The 18,300-nt window shown below is 37.9% G+C and overlaps 2 protein-coding genes across 5 annotated transcripts in view; one reads left to right on the top strand and one right to left on the bottom strand.

Annotated features, from left to right (window-relative positions):
• Positions 1-12,089, top strand: part of APPL2 (adaptor protein, phosphotyrosine interacting with PH domain and leucine zipper 2) — a 40,970-nt gene extending 28,881 nt beyond the window's left edge. For both annotated transcript variants that reach the window (XM_067308671.1, XM_067308675.1), the window contains 12 exons: positions 1,894-2,052; positions 2,781-2,969; positions 3,292-3,334; positions 3,412-3,468; positions 3,586-3,674; positions 5,251-5,403; positions 5,519-5,571; positions 7,138-7,312; positions 7,925-7,961; positions 8,082-8,222; positions 8,960-9,007; positions 9,881-12,089. In XM_067308671.1, the coding sequence (XP_067164772.1) occupies positions 1,894-2,052; positions 2,781-2,969; positions 3,292-3,334; positions 3,412-3,468; positions 3,586-3,674; positions 5,251-5,403; positions 5,519-5,571; positions 7,138-7,312; positions 7,925-7,961; positions 8,082-8,222; positions 8,960-9,007; positions 9,881-10,009 (1,273 nt within the window). In that variant the 3' untranslated portion in view covers positions 10,010-12,089. The remainder of the gene's footprint in view (positions 1-1,893; positions 2,053-2,780; positions 2,970-3,291; positions 3,335-3,411; positions 3,469-3,585; positions 3,675-5,250; positions 5,404-5,518; positions 5,572-7,137; positions 7,313-7,924; positions 7,962-8,081; positions 8,223-8,959; positions 9,008-9,880) is intronic.
• Positions 11,538-18,300, bottom strand: part of WASHC4 (WASH complex subunit 4) — a 43,594-nt gene continuing 36,831 nt past the window's right edge. For all 3 annotated transcript variants that reach the window (XM_067308638.1, XM_067308645.1, XM_067308654.1), the window contains 5 exons: positions 18,191-18,287; positions 17,495-17,691; positions 16,369-16,468; positions 14,770-14,845; positions 11,538-14,017 (listed from right to left, as the gene is read on the bottom strand). In XM_067308638.1, coding sequence (XP_067164739.1) covers positions 14,778-14,845; positions 16,369-16,468; positions 17,495-17,691; positions 18,191-18,287 — 462 coding nt within the window. In that variant the 3' untranslated portion in view covers positions 11,538-14,017; positions 14,770-14,777. The remainder of the gene's footprint in view (positions 14,018-14,769; positions 14,846-16,368; positions 16,469-17,494; positions 17,692-18,190; positions 18,288-18,300) is intronic.

Here is an 18,300-nt window from a genome sequence, read left to right as displayed (position 1 = left end):
TTTACCCATAAAGATGTTATGGGAAACCAAGTGAAAGGCCTTGCCAAAGTCAAGTGAAATAACATCCACTACTCTCCTCCCATTTACCAAGCCAGTCATCTCATCACAGAAGGCATTTGGGTTGGTCAGGCATGATTTGCCCTTGGTAAGTTTGTGCTGGCTATTCCCAGTCACCTTCTTGTCCTTCATGTGCTTGGAAATGGCTTTCAGGAGAATTTGCTCCATAACCTTGCCAGGGATTGAGGAACGGCTGACTGGCCCATAGTTCCCCAGATTCTGTTTCTTGCCCTTCTTGAAGATGGGTATGACATTTCCTTTTTTTAGTCATTAGAAACCTTCCCTGACCACAGTGAATTTTTAAAAATTATTAAATTTATTATGTCGTGTTTTCAAAATGGCAGGCCTTTAGTTGCTTTCTGATTGAGCCCGTCTGACTGATGTGATTGATCAGGAGAATCTGCCAGCCAAACACAGCCTTATTGAGGCTGATGGAAAGAAGGCAGGATTTTTGGTCTGATAGTCCTGTTAAAGTGGTCAGTGGGAACCTCTGAAAATTAAGTGGTTCCCAATGATTGTCTAAAACAGTAAAACTGGAAAAAAAAAGATTAAAGTATTTCACTGGTATATCATATAATGACTCTGACCTCTTGTTGCTTGTGTTTTCCCATTAAAATTGCTACTCTGGTTTGCCCTTCAAACCAAATGTGTCTTACAGGAGAATTATGCATACATAGATGTTCAGCACTGTATTATATGTGTGTATGATACATGTTCTACAAAGAACTATCACTTTCTTTCTGAATTGAATTTGCACTCAGATACCATTTCACAATTATCACTTTCAGCAAACAGGATGTATACAGGTATATTCAAAGAGTTCAGTTTTGCCAGCCTACACCTAGGATGCTTCCTGAATCACACCAATGTGTAAAACTATAAACAAAAATTAAAGCTAAACCAAGATTTGAACTATAGATTGTGCTAAAATATTTTCTTGTGCTGAAATCAGTGGAAAACTTACTGCTGGAAATCTGTAATCAGTTAATCACTGGTCTCATGACAAGAATTCCATGACAAGAGTTATGCAGCTGCAGGAATAAGACAAAGTTCTGCAAAAGCCAGGAGATATTACAGTAAAGCTGACTTTGAACGGTGCCAGTGTACTAGAGCAACTTCTATTTATGTTCAGCACCGTAAACTCATATAGGCATTGCTCTTAGAAGTTGTGTGTCAAAAATTAGAACTTGCCTCTTCACTCTCAACATTTAAACATTCCTCATATCACCACCCGTTTCAGGCTTACAGCATACTCTGATACTTCTGATCATTATCTCTTTATAGCGCTTGGAGAAAGAAGATAACTAACTTTAGTACAAACAGTACAAATTGTAAGAAAAAAAGCATAGCTACTGTCTAAAACATCCTGAAAGTAACATCTTCAAGCCAGGATTTAAAAACAAAGAGCAAGGGGAAATCTTGGCTATGCTTTTGCTGCCAGCCTGCCAAAGATAGCTGTGTTTTCCTTAAGCCATATCTGCAGAGCATGTGCATCTTGTCTCTTTAGCCTCAAATGACATTTTCTGGGAGTGGCTCCCTATTGCATGCCTCTTTCTTCCAGTCTTTCCAAACTGCACTGATTTATCCAGTGCTTAGAGAAATCCTTGGACATGTAATCTTACATTAGCTTTCCTGGAAAGTCTATTTTAAAAATAAAGTTTATCTTTACTCCAAACCAGTAGGAGATTTTACTCAGAAGCTTTATAAATTTAATTGGAGTCATATAAAATCTCAACTGGTATTTTTGTTATTGTAGGGTTACAGATGTTAGCTATATCCTGGTATACACTGACTAACAATGACTGGGGTTTTTTTGTTTTTTCTCCATCCCATCAGCATACAGGGAGAGTTGGATGCTGAAGCTGAAGCAATGAGGGTATCACAGCAAGACTTAATTTCAGTTAATGAATCTGTTTACACCCCAGATTCTGATGTAACTTCACCTGCTATCAATAGAAATCTCATCCAGAAGGCTGGCTACCTTAATCTAAGAAAGTAAGACAACTATTGCTACCTGCTAGTTTGTTTGATTGCTGACTAGTTGCTACATTTATTTAGGTCTTAAAGACTCTTCATGTAATGAGGTTTTAGGTCAGTACCTAAAATCGCTGAATTGCTGTAGTAGTTCTGCCCTTCAGCTCCTAAGAGTCTCTGTCATCTATTTGAAAATACAGGTTAAAAGCTTAAACCAATTAGGCTAATAAATATATATATTTTTGGGGGGGTGAGCATTGGGCACTTACTCATTTCTAGCAGCATGCTAAGAGCTGAATTACAGTATAATATAAAGGACTCCAGAGCTAGGGAGAAGATGGAATATGAGATACTATTGCAGAATTTACTTTTTTTAATGATGACCATTTGTGCTAAATTTTTTCTCGCTGCTCATCAGCTTGAAAATACATTTTTTTAATCAAGCTAAATAATATACCAGTTAATAATAAAAATCCTTTTATTCCCTTCCTCGGAGATAGTGCTGATATTTTTTTTTTTAACTTGGGGTGCTTGGAACTAGCTTAATTCTTCACCTTTCATTAAGGATTAGTCTCTGCTAGGAACAGGTGGATCTTTTAATTCTAAACTAAGTTTCATCATTTTTTAAAAAAATCCAGGGTTGAAAATAAAGTTTAGCTTAGCATCAGAATATGTTCACAGTTAGGTAAGGTCTTTTGGAGTCATATCTAAAATACTGTTGAGTCTTTAGCACTGTGTATTCTCTTCAGTAAAACAGGTCTGGTGACTACAACGTGGGAGAGGCTGTATTTCTTCACTCAAGGTGGCAACTTGATGTGTCAGCCGCGGGGAGCAGTAGCTGGAGGATTGATTCAGGATCTGGACAACTGCTCTGTTATGGCTGTAGACTGTGAAGATAGAAGATACTGCTTTCAGATCACCACTCCTACAGGCAAACCGTATGAGACAGGTTTTATTTGAGGACAGCCAGTCACACCTACTCTTTCAGATGGTGTTTCACATAAAACATGCTTGCTATAATAGTAAGCTTTTCTGGGTTTGCAACAGGGTATTTCCAAATTATAGGCATGTTCATTCCCATCTGCCTCCCCCTACAACTGCCTAAACAGCAAATGTGGTATCATTTAGCTGCAGCCTGTTCATGACTTTTGTTCCTTTGATAGTTAATAGAGAAAAAGTGTGGTGACCTTATTATAAGACCTGGAATCAAGTAGTCCTGTTGTCTGCTGCTAGCATTGACACACTGTGTTTACGTTTTAGGGGTATAACTCTTCAAGCGGAAAGCAAGAAGGAATATGAGGAGGTAAAAATATTTTCTTAATGTTGTCATTCTTGTACACAAATGAGTTTGAAGAGTTCAATTTCATTTTTCCTTTCTAGTGGATATGTGCCATCAACAACATCTCCAGACAGATATATCTCACTGACAATCCAGAGGTGGGAGCTTGTTTCATCTTTTAGTCTGTTCCTTCCAACTTGCTTCGTTGTTGCTCTTTGCATGACAATACACCCAAAGTACATGCGTAAAAGAGCAGTTCCTTTTTGTTTTCATAGGCAGCTGCTATCAAGTTAAATCAGACAGCCCTACAAGCAGTGACTCCCATTACCAGCTTTGGGAAAAAACACGAAGTTCACCATCCCAGGTAACATGCTTGCATGGACTAGAGACTGTTGTGCGCTCAGTCATACCCCTCTTACAGGGCAATAGTCACCCAAAAGTCCTGTTTAGGCCCTGGCTTTGCGAGCCTGGCTGTGCCAGCAGATTCCGCTACTAATGTTTCCTAGTGAAAGCCATAAGAGATGTTAAGTGTTGAGGGTAATGCTCATTGCTCCAGATCACAGCTTTAAAACTCCTTATAGTTGCCATTGGGTTTTTGCTGTTTGTTCTGAAACAAGGGTAGTGCTTTATTTGTAAACATTGTGCAGTAATGTATATAGTGCAACACAGCCCCCAGTATACATTAAAGCAAGTGTATTTTTAAATATCATCTCAACCAATTCCTGTCAATGTTCACAGGACTACACCTTACATGGCCATCAGAATAATAATTGTTGTTCTTCTGTGCTCATTCAGATCAATCATTAAAAGCTCCCCTCCTTCTTCAGAAATTGTTAATAATGCTCTAGAATATGCTTATATTCAAAATACATATTTTAGGTATGGTTTCTCTGTCTACTTCATTAATGATCCCAGCATCCTGCCCAGTGAGAACTCTTCAGACTCCATGATCAGAGCTGGCTTTCAAGCCCAGCGTCAGACTGAATTCCTGCTTTGAGCAGCCGTGTGCTAAGTTAAATGGGTCAAGTCTTTGTCACATTGACTTCAACATGAAGAAACTTTTCTGCAAGATTTGTCAGAAAATTGTAAATTCTTACTTACTTACTTCTAGACATTCAAACCTTTCTCTTACCTTGTGCCTCTCAAGCCTGTGCATTTATTATGATTTACTGTTCCCTTTATTATGATTGCTTATAGATTCCAAAGATCCCCTACAGGCATGGAGAATGCCAGTCAAATTACTTCCTTTCTCATTTTATTCATGGTACAGCTGTTTTACTTTGTTTGGAGTTTTATAAAAAGAAAAGTACCTCTGGCTATTTGACTGGGCAAAGGAAATAACTACTTCATTGACAGGTTATCTCTGAGTCACTTTTACATCTGTATGCAAGCAGAAAGCTTTCTACATATAAAAGATGCTACTAGTGAAACAAGTGTACCATATGTAGTAATGCATATCGTTGTGACTTGTGTAGCTCTGGGAAACTTAAAATTTCATTCTTTGAGAAAAGGTGCAGGAAGAAATCTGCCTGAGTATGTAACATTTTTTCTTAACTATCCCATTGTAAGATGCCTGTGGCCAGGAAGGATCTCAAAAGATGTCATGATTGCTATTTGTATCTTTAGATACACTGTTGTATGGCCACTAGAGGGCAGGGAGCAAACAGCCGCCTATTACTGAAGGTCAATCTACAGTCATTTAGAATTGATCTGAATTATGGTTTAATATACTAACATTTACTTTTCTTCTAAATGATTTTAGGTACCACAAATGAAACAGAAATTTTATCAGAGTGCTCAATAACAGATTAATAGGAAAATACTCTTTATGGTTATGAATACTGCTTCATTCCCGCTTTCAATTTTTGAATAATCTTGTCTTCCTTCCAAAGCAAAGATATGGTATCACTGTTTGAAATATTTTTCCACTCTCATTTTAGCCAGAATGTAAAGAATACGGCAAATGATAAAATAGTTCCCAATGAGACAGCTGGCATTCAAGACTCAACACAACTCATTGCTCCTGGAACACCAATTCAATTTGATATTGTACTGCCTGCCACAGAATTCCTGGACCAGAACAGAGGTGGCAGGTATGGTCAGAGATAGTGATCACTTTTAACAGAGTGATTTCAGAGGAGACTATTACGTATTTTATAGTATTTGTGACAACAATCTGTAATTAGAGTTTTTATTCTTATTTCATAGGCGTGCAAACCCATTTGGGGAATCTGAAGACAGCAGTAAAGATGAGGAGGAAGGTAAGTAAGTGCTTCATTTTTCTAGTTAAAATTAGTCATTATCTTGTGTTTAATTTAGCTGTCAGCCTATTCTCTGTCTCTTAATGAAAGCACCTGACATCACAGAGCATCAGTAACAGCCCCATAATACAGCCAAAGGTAGTTACTCTTCACAAGCCTGCCTTTTAAACATCTGTACCTGTGACAAAACACATCTCTTTCTTGACAGTCCAGGCTGCATTCCAGATTAGCTTTACTTCAAAAGTTAAAAAGAAAAAAAGATTTATTTGGTTTGTTTGTTTTGTCTTTAAAGAGTAGCTATTGACTACTTTAGAAAGGGTTTGATGGGACTATATTATAACTGTGCTTAAGTTTGAGGCTGCTCAATAGCCATTTTTTACCTCCATCCACAAGCTAAATGTCACAGAGGCCCAGGGTATAGCTAGCAGTAGAAATGTGTCTCTTTCAGCAAAAGAAAGTTCCTTGCTGCTCCCCGTCTTTTCCTCCTCCCACTGATACAACACTGAAATGTAGCAGGTCTGACCTTCCTCTGCCAGCACAGGCAGGGCTCAGGCCCTGGCTGTACTCCTCCTCCTCAACACCAATTGTAACCGCTATCTGGAACCAACAGCCCCTACAGGGAGACTACTCAAAAACAAAAAAGAAACAGTAGATGTTAGACACATGGTGTGGCTCAAGCTGATCTACCGATTCGGATAGTCTCACTGACAGGCACTGTTCCATCGCAAGGCACGATGGTTGCCTGCTGCCCAACAGCAGCGAGGCACAGCTACATTGTAAGCAGCAGCACGTTGCCCCACTACAGCACGTAAAACTGAGCACAGTTCTTAGGTGACTGCCCTGCTTCTCAGACTGCACAAGTGGCTCTGCATTATAGTCACTAGTTCAGCTGAAGCTGATGCTTAACAGTCTCCCTTGTGGTACTGTCCTGTGCAACACAGACATAGCTGCTGCGTTCCTGGAGCAGTCACATTCTGCAAGACCCATAGTGCCTTACCTTGCTCACCACTAAACATAAAGGGAGCCTGATCTAATGATAGCTTTGTCACATAACAGCTACTCAGTTGTAAATAAGAGACTGGTAAGAGATAGTCAAGGAGCAAGGAAGAGTTTAATGAAAAACTCATTAGAACCATCTGCACGGAAGGTCAGAAGGACATAGAACAAACTGAGGAATATACAAAGTCTAAAGATAAGAACTGGTTTGATGGCAGCCAAGCCTTATGCAAAATTATTAATTTATCACAGTTTTGTCACAGTTCCTCCAGCTTTTAACAAGATATCAAGCGAATTATATCAACTAATCAAAAAATTCATAAGGGACCAGTTAGTTACATTTTTTAAAGCTTCCAGGCAGCTGTGATTTTGTTCCACTTGCTGCCTGTTCAAGTACTCTTTAAAACTGGGTCAGAGCAATGCCTGGCTAGTGTGAAAAGGAAGTCACCACCCACTGGTCTACTGTTGAGTTTCCAAGGAAAAAAAATATATCTGTGGATAGGTTCAGTTTTCCAGTAGCTGAAGTTATGAAGCAGCACAGTGAGGGAAGTTATGCCTTTTATCTTTCAGATTCACTCTTGCAGCAGATGTTTGTAGTTCGGTTTTTAGGATCAATGGCTGTTCAGTCAGATGACACAAGTGAGGTGATTTATGAAGCTATGAGACAAGTGTTAGCTGCTCGAGCCATTCATAACATATTCCGTATGACTGAATCCCATCTTATGGTCACCAGCAAGAACTTGAGGTACTATAAAAACTTCATCACTTATCATTTCTCAGCTTTCTTTTCTCTTTGTACAACTTATGATTAGCAGAGTATTTTTGGTTTTGTTTTTCCAAGAAATACACCCTTGGGGTGTCAAGATCCTGAGATTTATTTTACTTAGTAAAATGTCTCTCTTTTTATTCTGCAGTGTCTAGAAATCATCCTCTTGACAAAGCTGTATGAACATCCTGCCAAAATACAGAGGATGCAGTAGGGCTATAAGGCACTCAAAGATACAAAAAAATGCATTGAAAGATTGGGGTCCAAGAAGATTCTCTTACTTCACATACACTAACATGTTTCAATGCAACTAAATACATATGCATGGCTAGTTCATGCACTCAGGATGCTTAACCAGTCACCGAGTCAGAGGGATGCTATGACCCACAGGTCAGGCAGCTGGGAGGCAGGGTCTGAAGATGACCTTTGCCACTGACTAATCACAGATAAGCACTCAACTCAGTGTGCATCTGTTTCCTCATCTGTAAAATGGTGATAGTGATTGCCTTTGTATTGAAAAGCACCTTGAAGTTACCACTAAGAGTCACTCTTCTAAAACCATTTTTTTCTTTTTTTTTAACAAAATTGCAGGTTAATAGATCCTCAAACCCAAGTTACGCGAACAAGTGTAAGTAACCTTCCTTTGTTTTGATGCTGGTTTTCTGCCACAGCAGTGAATGCTCAGTCACGTGAACCTGAGCTCTCAAGTATATGCCAGTTAAAAAAATTGTTGATTATACTTTTCCAGTTTGAACTTGCAAGCGTGACACAGTTTGCTGCTCATCAGGATAACAAGAGACTGATTGGTTTTGTGGTCCATCTCAGTGAGACTCTGGGAGAAGAATCCATGAGTGCATATATTTTTGAGAGCAACACAGAAGGGGAAAAGGTTTGCATAACATTTAATGATATACTTTATTTAGAAAAACAGGTCTTAGGCTTCTTGGCTTACACATCAGGGAACTATTATAGAAGCAAGAGCAGCTATATTTCTTGCTAGGGTAACATGCCTTAACATGCAAGCCTTTGATGGCTTTAGTCTAAAAAAAAAACTAATTTATAGCTAATGCAGCAGCACATGTAACAAGACAGAAACAATGTGATTGCTAATACAAACAGCAGGGGATACAAGAAAGTGTGTCTAGCACCAACACTAACAAAAATGAATTTGTCAGCTATGCTGAGACAAGTACACCTATAAAGCTCTCATAGAAAAGATAGCCATACTGTGTTAACACCACTGGATAGAGCTGTGTGCTTGCTGCATATGATAATGATATGAGAATAGGATAAATAAAGGAGGAATGTGCTGGGGAATTTTTCTGTCTTAAAAAAAAATTTAGTCCCAAACTTCAGGGTGTTCTCCAGTGCACTTAAGTTTGGTGAAGGAAGTTTCACACCCAGCAACAAAACAAACAACTGAACAGAAAGTTAAATAACTGGCCTTAAGTGAACTTTGAAACAGCACCCAGGACAGTTTTATTTTTATATAATTGTTCTAGTGAATTCATGTCCTCTGTTTTTAGACCTTTATTTAAGACTGGGTTTGCATTGATGCTTCTATGTTTTAGACAAGACTAAGCAATAAACCCAAAAACTTAAGACTGAAATACATTTCTTCTTTAGATTTGCTATGCCATCAGCTTGGGAAAAGAAATCATTGAGGCACAGAAGGTAAAAGTGTTTTAATTTAATTCTGTGTATCTGTGTTCTGATGCATACTCTTCTGCTTATGGCTGCACTTTCCAGCTACCTCTGCTGGACATTTGGGGAGCAGGGGGAAACACCTGCTGCTTCTAAAGTTTTGCAGACATCATTTAACAGAGTCCCTGGGTATATAGAAATAAATTCAATTTGACTTTGCCATAGCTTGATTTGAGATAGATAGATAAAACTTGCCCCCCCTAAACCAAATTCAGAACTATACAAATCTATTTTCATATGTGGATGGAAGTTGTGAGCAAGGTTAAAGTAAATCCTTTGGCTGAAGTGTAAATTGTACCTATTATGGTTTCATTTTTAGAAACTCATATTCCTTTCTCCCTTGGGGAGGAAAACTCACAAAGTTTTTTCACATAAAATGGATGGCAAAGTTACCTAGCCTATTATATAAATTTACCCATGTAAAGATTTGACACTAATACATAACATTTCCTGTATATTCTTACTGCTGGGATTTCAGAACAAGTTGGGGAAAAGACCTTTTTGGTCACAATTAGTACAAGAAGTATAGTAACTGAGAATTTGGTTGGATGGTTATTTAAGATTTTCTCTCTGATTTTCAGCGATTATAGCAATTGCAGGCAAGAGCAGCAGCATAAAGGCTCAAAACAAATGACCCATTTTTACATACCCAGGGAGTTCTACTGAACTGAAATCGATTACCTGTGTTTCGAAACTTGAGGCCAGATTTGCTTACATTAAAACCTTTAGGCTAAATGTTGTAATAGAAAACCAAGTTACAAAATCTTAACAAGTACTGGAAAAATGATGTGCTCCTCTAAAAGATTGCTGCAGCCAGCTGAATTTTTTTTTGTTTTCCTTTAGGACCCAGAAGCATTAGCTCAGTTAATGAAGTCTGTGGCATTAACAAATGATGGCAAGTTCATGCTTTTGAATGATCAGTCAGAAGAGGATGGCACCATACATGAAGAAGGGGAAGAGTCAGAAGCATAAACAACAAAAAAAAACAAAAACAACAAAAAAACAAAAACTTGTCATTTCCTACAGCCTCTGTGGGAGCAGGAGAAGCAGGGAGTCTTGCTGCAAGAATCTCTAGTTTTTAGTCACCTGGGCACACAGTAGGCCAGCTTCTGTCACCCTGCTAGAGAGAACAGGGCATCTTTGCAGTGGAGTTTCTCTGGATTTACAATGAAGCAAAAGCAGAACTTGGCCTTCAAGGCTTTTTGCATATGTGAATGTGTACTGTATAGATGTGTCTGGGAAGCTGACAATCTTAGGGAATGTTTCAGCATTAGCCCCTTGCTGCTGGTAGTTAGGAAAGTGCAGCTGTCAGCCACAAAGGGTTAATGTCATTTCTTCAGATTTAACTGATAAGCAGCCTACACTTCCACTGAAATCAGTGCAAGTTGTGAGCTGTCAGCTCCTTTAAAAATGATAATAATCAAGCCTCCAATTTCCTACCATAGTCATCAATTTTCATAGCTTGCATGATTATGTGCATCTGAATGAAGGTTAAAAAAATGCACTATATTTACTTTATTTTCAGATGAAGTTATTTTTAGTCTAGTCTAAGTGTAACAAAATTTATCTTTTGTGCTAGCCTATTTACAAAACAATTTGTTAAACACTAAATTTTTCCTATTAATATAATCTATTTTTATATTGCATCTGGAATAAGCTTACAAAACAAATCTAAGTGCCTACTCTTACCTTCATGGGGAACACACTCACATTCTGTATTTAAACAATGGATATAATGTACCTTCTTGATTTATTACTCTAAATACCACTGATATGCAAACATCAAAAGTAGTCAACAAGTACAGCATGTTAGTTGTGTACAGTTTTTATATGGTTAGGTTTCTTAAAAGTTAAGTTGCCAGAGATAACAGTTGTAGGACAAATGAGTACTTTTATAGAGTTGTTTGTGTGTTTAACATTATGGTGACATAATATCTGAGAGTCTACCAGCAATCTTCAGTTTTAAGAAGCTGAGCAATAAAATGCTAGATTATAAGTCTATGGTGCATTGACTAGTCTCACAGTACATTCCTGAAATGAGGCACTATGTATATTGGCTAATAAGTTTAGATTTTTTTTTCCAGTTTAACCTGACAACCTGAGAAACTGTACTTTGCAAAAACAAGCAAAAATAAACAGTACTTGGGAGAGGGGGGGGACGACGGGGAGACTACCTGTATAAGGTTTGTATTTATCAAGAAAAGGTAACTAGAACAAGTGGCTGAAATTCTTCAATGGATTTTAATTCTTCTCAAGCATTTACTAGGAAACTAGATTTTCTGTAAGCAGGATCTATGCTACAGAGATGAAATCTTTCTGAAAAATCTCAGTTTGCAAGTGTTCAACATGGAATAAGTTCATTTAACTAGTTAATGTTTGTAAGAAGCGTGGAAGAGAACTGTTAGCAACTGGCACAAACACTTCTTTATAAATAAAAATTGAAGCTGTCCTATTAAAAAAAAAAAACTGCTGAACTCCTGTTACTGAAGACAACTAAGAATGAGGTTCTCAAAATTACATTTATTAACACAGTTTTATGTACATAGCATACTCTGCTCACAGAACCAAAGAGACTGAGGTAACAAAATACCCTTTTGTACAAGGAGTTAGGAAACATAAGTGTTACATTTGGTCCTTTGTACCTGAGAAGCTGAAAACAGTTGTCATTGATGGACATCAGATGAAAACTCAAATTTACCTCTAATTACACACTACAGTGGGACCTCTGGAATCTACCCTTGAAGCACCAGCAGTTTGTTTCCCTGTGAAGCACAGAGCAGTTGGGTGCTGCTGGGGCTGCTGCTCCTGACCCGTCAATGGCAGGTGCCTTTTGACTTTGGGGCTGGCATACAAAAAAGTTCTGAGCATGACTCAGGGCATCGGCCATGCTCTGCTTCCTCTAAATGCACTGCTGTTAGGAGGAAGGCCAAGGCAGCCCTGTGGCTTCTGACATGAGGGGCACAGCAGCAAGTCCAAAGCTGGTCTCAAGATTTTAGAAGAGCTGCTGTTGCCACTTCTACATATGACAGCCTGGTCACAAGAACAAGCACGAGAGGACAGTGGCTTTCTCAGGGAGAGAGCCTGGCCTTCAGCCTATTTTGCCCATGAAGAAAGCTAGAGAACTGGGTTATGTCCCTGCAGCAAACTCATCATCCTCACTTTTTATCACCTGCAGGAATTTTGAGTGAGCAGGAGGTTTGGATTAGTTTGGGGTTTTTTTGTTTTGTTTTTAATCCATCCTCACTTCTCCAGACAACCAGTTAGGATCCAATTTGTTCCTATAATCAGAGCAGGAAGGCAAAAGCAATGAAAATTGGTCCAGTAGTAGCACCACAGCAAGGATTTAATGTGACTTTCATTGACACACAGGACATCTAAAACTGGGACCCTCCTTGTATTTCAGATGACCAAAAGCTTCCTGCATATATATGCTGCTACATGACAAAAATTTTTTAAATACAATAACTACAATCCGGTACTAGCAAGAATAGTTCTTTTATCACTGTACATATTTATGAGTGTGTATATATATTTTGTTCATTAATTTGGCCATATAGCATACATTCAGGTCCCCCAGATCTAAAAAGGGTTCTATAAAAATAAGCTTTCATCTTGTAGAATTTCATCACCAGAACCACATTGATTTGTTACCACTGTACACACATTAGGAAAATGCACAGTTCAAGGTTAACTGCAAATTATTACCTATATGAGAGAGTGTCCTTCCAAAAAAGGGAGAAGGGAAAATACAAGTGCAGCTTTCATAGAGCACAGGCAATGCCTTGACTGTACACAGCTATCTAGCAAGTCAATCCATAGGGAATCAACTAACATCTACAGGTCATTCTGCAGTTGGCATGAAAGAAAAGGAAGTGCTTGGCTTGTCCTGGCCAAGAACTTACCATTCATGTGACTTAAGATGAGTTAGGAATATGAAAACCTGTGTATTGCAATTACAACAGTATGGAAATTAGCAGCAGCAGCAAGAACGCTGCTGTTCTCAGCAATGCTACTGAGAATGTTCAGTGCGGGCACAACTTGGTCAAAAAATTAAAACGTACACAAGTTATGACAAAAACATATCAATAAAAATGCAAAAATTAAATCAAGTAATGCAGCATTTTTAGGGCAGTCTCTGCAGTCATAAGGAATCAAAAATAAAAGCTTTAATGAGTCCAGCTGATTTAAACGGTCCATTAAGCTTCTGGGTCATGTTTTCAGAACCAACGAAAAGACTTGCATATCAGCCTGGTCTCTCCAGTTGCAAGAAAACATTTCTCCTAGTTTTCTGAAGGCTAAAGTGACTGGTAGAGAAGGGCATATCAAAGGTCTGACAGGAATTATCTTAACAATCAGTGACTCAAGGGTGGAGCAATTTGAACCATTTACCTTAAAACGTTATCTTTTTTGTAATTAGAAGAGATGAAAGAAGCTGGCAATTACAGTCTAAAAGTACAGTTAAGTGCTAAAAAAAAAAAAAAGTAATTCTCAGGCTGACTAGAGTGAGTGTTTATTCTAGCTAGTAAGACCTTGTTTTATACTCTGGGAGATTAAAATACAATTGTATCTTTTAATGAAACTGGTACTTATTTTTAAGCTAAGTCTAACTATTTACTCAAGTCAGGAATCTGAGCAACTCTTGCACAGTATAGAAACTTCTACTTGCAGGCATTAAAAGATGTTAAATTTATACAGAGTTCTCACAGTGTTCAGCAGCTTCTGAAATCTGCAGTGCAATTATTGTTAATAATCAGGCATGTAAGACTGTATGAACAACACAGAGGGTACAACAGACCTACAAAGGCAAGGAAATACAGATCTGAGGCTGAAATTTGCAGTTAGGCACAACAGAGTCATGAAGTGTAAGATCACTTAATAGTTACAGACACCCATCACACAGTGTCTGGTCATAAAAGGAAGAGCTGATTGTGGTTCTGTCTTGGCTCTGGATTTCCTTACTTCTGTGGATGCGTATCAGACCTTCGGTATGAAATGAACAGTAGTTTATTACATTACTTTTCATGTTTTCCCTTTCTCTGATACAGGGTGAGGGGGAAGAGCAGGGAGAAATAAATACTTGACAGGATTTTAAGTTTCCCACAGCCCAAATAATATAGTAATAATAAAGGTTTTGTTAATACAACATTAGTAAGGATTTCCATATTGCGTAACAGCTTTAACATACATTCACAACATACACTGTTATGCCTACAGCATAATCTGTGACTGCATTAAATACAACAGGACTGCATAAACACATGCCCAAATTATTTTTTTTTGGACAACAGATATGCACAGTATCTTGCTTTAGTTTTTTTTCTGGTTGAAGAGACACACTAGTTCAAATTTTAGACCACTGTTGTGAGGTTCCCCCCCCCCCCGCAAGTGTTATATTAGAGATGCAAGAAAACATCTAAAAGTTAGGAGGATTTTTTGATAAACACTTCTGTAATTTAAAATAACTTCCTCCAAGGTCAAGATTTTATATGGTTATTTTCTAGAGAAAGAGAACACCGTAAATAATGTAAATAAATAATCCCTGAAAAATAGGGGCTTCTAAAGGAAAGAGAGACAAATGCAGACCTAGCAGCTCTGGATGCTAGTGTACTAGTGTACATTTTCTATTGGCCTTAGCAGAGAAAGTAAATCCAATCTAGAACTTTTACCCCTACAGTGTTACTGGTAGTGACAAAGAAAAATGAATTATTCAAGTAAGTACTCATCACCCATACCAGCCTTATCATTTCACAACAGGATCTGCAGGCGTAGAGTTGGAAAGATCTCCGTTGCTTGTTTTAACAGATTCTTCTACAAAAATAAAAATTGAAGACATAGATTATGTTCAATATTTTATTCAAGATAGTAAGAAGAAAGTCTTAGCGTATATATTATGCTCACATCATAAAACACTTGATACAGTATACCCATGGACAGTGTATCCTAACTGATCTTGTAGCTAAAACACATCCTGGCCCTGTGAAGAAAACCCAAATTTGCGGCAAGAGATTTCTTCACACCAGTAGAACTACTTAGGTGAAGAATAGATATATATGCTCACACATTTTGCAGAGTCCGAGTCAACATATTACGGTAGAAGGCAATGATATTACTGTGTTCACTGCTTTTCATTCTGGTATGGATTTCAAGCTTTTCTCACTACTAATACATTTTCCACAGAGAACTGAATGGGTATCATGACAGTGAACATTTAACCTGAAACATATTTCAGTAACTGCTGTTCTACAGAATGTTCTACCAGAAGAGACAGGATAATTTGTCTATTTTGCTCATCACACCGCTTATGGTTCCCTCCTCCCCCTCACCAAGTTAGACAATTATTTGAATAACTCCACTGAATATGATCAAATGTAAATTTATAGTAAAAGAACTCTTTCTTTGTGAACTAATTAGTTTCCCTAGTAAGGAAAAAAACCGCGATCTTTGGCTCAGTTACAGTAATCTCAAAGGTCACTCTTGTGTTTTTGTCAGAACTACAGTGGAAAATTATTTACCAATTCAATTTTTAATACATTACTATATTCAGCCATGGGAGACTTGAGTTTCTAAGTAATTTGTAACTGAACTGTGCTTTCACATCTTAACCCTTGGGATCATTCTCATTTCTATGAAAAGAGGTTTTAAAACGTACATGACAATTTCCCACAGCCAAAAGACTTTTCCAGAATTCTGGAGGGAGAATGTATACACATGTACGTACGTGTGTGTGTGCATATAAAAGCAAAATTCCCATGTTAACTAGTCAAGAGACCTTACCACCACTTGAGATGATAACCTTTGAGTATAATTAAATGGTAAACCGAAACACATCATAAACATCTGAAAGTTAGGTATAATAGTTCCAAGCATCATCTACTTATGTAAGTTGAAAAAACAGCTGCTCAACAACATGTGAAAAACACCAGTTTTCCAGCAAAGGTTGTGCAGAGAAAACTGTCATTAACAAAACTGGTGACAGAGATGGAAAGCCTGATGCTGAAGTTACTGAACTTAATACTACCGCTAGTCTGAAATTCTTTCTGTGCTAGTTTTTGTTTGTTTTTTTGCTGGTAGTAGGTTTGGGGGTTTTTTTCACTCCAGAAGTCCAGCTTAAGATTCACCCACTCCAGAGAAGATCTCTATGGACTGTTCTTCATTCCTGATGAAACACCCTCAAACCCAGAAAACTTTTTCCAGAATGCTGATTCAACCCACTAGCAAGAAAGTAGCTATGGAGAAAAAGGAAAGAGCACTTTCCCTATTAGGGCATATCCTCTCAAGAGGAAAAAAAAAAAAAAAAAAAAAAAAGTGTTCTACAGTCAATATTCACTCACCTTCTTTCTCTCTCTTTTCCTGGTTTTCTTCTGCTGCAGTTTTATCTGCTCTGAAAAATATTCTTGCACTACTTAGTGAGAAATAAAGCAGTTCAAATTCCTATGTAAGAAGATAGAGAATAGGAGTGTTAGTGTATCACAAAAATGAATTTGTAGACGGATATGAATGGGATCTTTCAAAAGCATCTCAGGCAGTAAGATTTCAGTAGCTAAACCATTTGAATGCTTTTGAAAATCTTCCTCCCCTCACACCTGGTACACATGCATTTTACAAAACAGAATCAACCAGAAGAACCTTAAAAGGTAATTTAAGTAAAGTAGCATCAGTGCAATAAAACTGGGATTAATCCACTGAGGCTGCAAGTGAGGTTTGTAGCAGCAGTGAGAATTTGAAACGACTTGCCCATGGAAAACCATGCAAGCCAACAGTCTAATTGATTACAAGCTTGGTCAGTCTCTGAACAAGGTTCGGCAATGCAGTTTTCGTAACAGCAGCGGACCAGACATCTAATGCAGGCCCTTGGCAGTCATGAGGCCTTGCAGGGCTTTATTCATTTCAACAAGATGTGCATTTACAGAATGTAATCATGGCCTATTTATAACCATAAGCAATTACAGATTTGTCCTATAACATCCTCAAGGCAAAAGCAAAGCAAGAGAGAGACAGTAAGCATTTGTGTCTCAGATGAAACCAGAACTGCTGTGCTTCAGAATTCATTCAAGTAATTTGCCTTTCCTCTGATAGCTGACATATACTTCAACTTAGCAACTTAAAGAATTAATACCCAAGTAGCTTTGCAGATTCATGGTGCTATATGAAGTCTTTGTTATAACAAATGTAACTGAAAAGCTACTCTTTCCTATTTAAACATTTAGGCTTTAATTGTACCAGATTCAAAGACTGCCAATCAACCAACTCAAATTGCTGACTCACTCATCAAATACCACAAATGCTTAGGACATACCCTGCAAATAATACACCTCAAATCTTCATGCTTTTTGTTGTTTTTGCTCTAGGAAATGCTCTGGTTTTGCTCTTGATATGCTCCTTTAGAAAACAGCTACCTGAACCATGATGGGTAAGTGCAGAACTCTACACAGGACACAACTAGAACCATGCTAATACCTGTAAGCAAACTTCCAGTCGCTTGTGGGTCAAGTTCATAGTTTGTAGCAGTTTTTCATCTTGATTAGTGGATTGCACATTCTGTTGTTTAGCTACTGCTCTTATTTCCTTCATGTACTTTTCTCTAACAGACTGGAACCAGTGCAGTGAATCAAACTCCTGGTACTGATCCAAAAGCTTCAGAATGTAAGCCACACCTGTGGTCATTAACAAACCATTTACCAAAGTCAACACGCAATTAGTGAAATACATTCTGCGGATGTCTTTAAGGGATCAGGTTAAGTTTTTAACTCTCATGCAATTAAACTTTAATTTACAATTAACTTGCAGTTAAATCTAACAGAGAAAGAATAATAAAGAGCATGTCTCAATTTAAAAAAAAACAACTCACAACTTCTGGGGCCTATACAAAGACTTGCATATATTCTCATCTGCCCAAATATGCAAGCTTTGAGGAAAAAAAGAGGGGGGTGGGGGAGCACAACACATGACAAAACTGTCTGTTGTAATACTTGATTACTCCATGCTTAAGAGTTCCTGTACAAAACAAAAGCCCTGAAGTCCACTGTGCTGAAACCAAGACAATCCAAATTTAAATTTGGGAAACTGGGTACACACACAATATACAACAAACTTCTCTTACAAATATCCATAATTTTGGCTTACTAGAGGGCTAGTCAGCATGCTGAAACTTACCCATGGCAAATCCATCATCAGTGAAAGCTGCTCCACTTTTGTTCTTCTTATTCAATTTCTCCTTGCAACTGATTGAATGCTCTACAAAATTGAGGGTCTGAAAGAGTGAA

Source organism: Apteryx mantelli, chromosome 1 (assembly GCF_036417845.1).
Source record: "Apteryx mantelli isolate bAptMan1 chromosome 1, bAptMan1.hap1, whole genome shotgun sequence".
Classification (NCBI taxonomy): domain Eukaryota; kingdom Metazoa; phylum Chordata; class Aves; order Apterygiformes; family Apterygidae; genus Apteryx; species Apteryx mantelli.
Note: the sequence above shows the minus strand (reverse complement) of the source record. Positions and strands in the feature narration are given on the sequence as shown.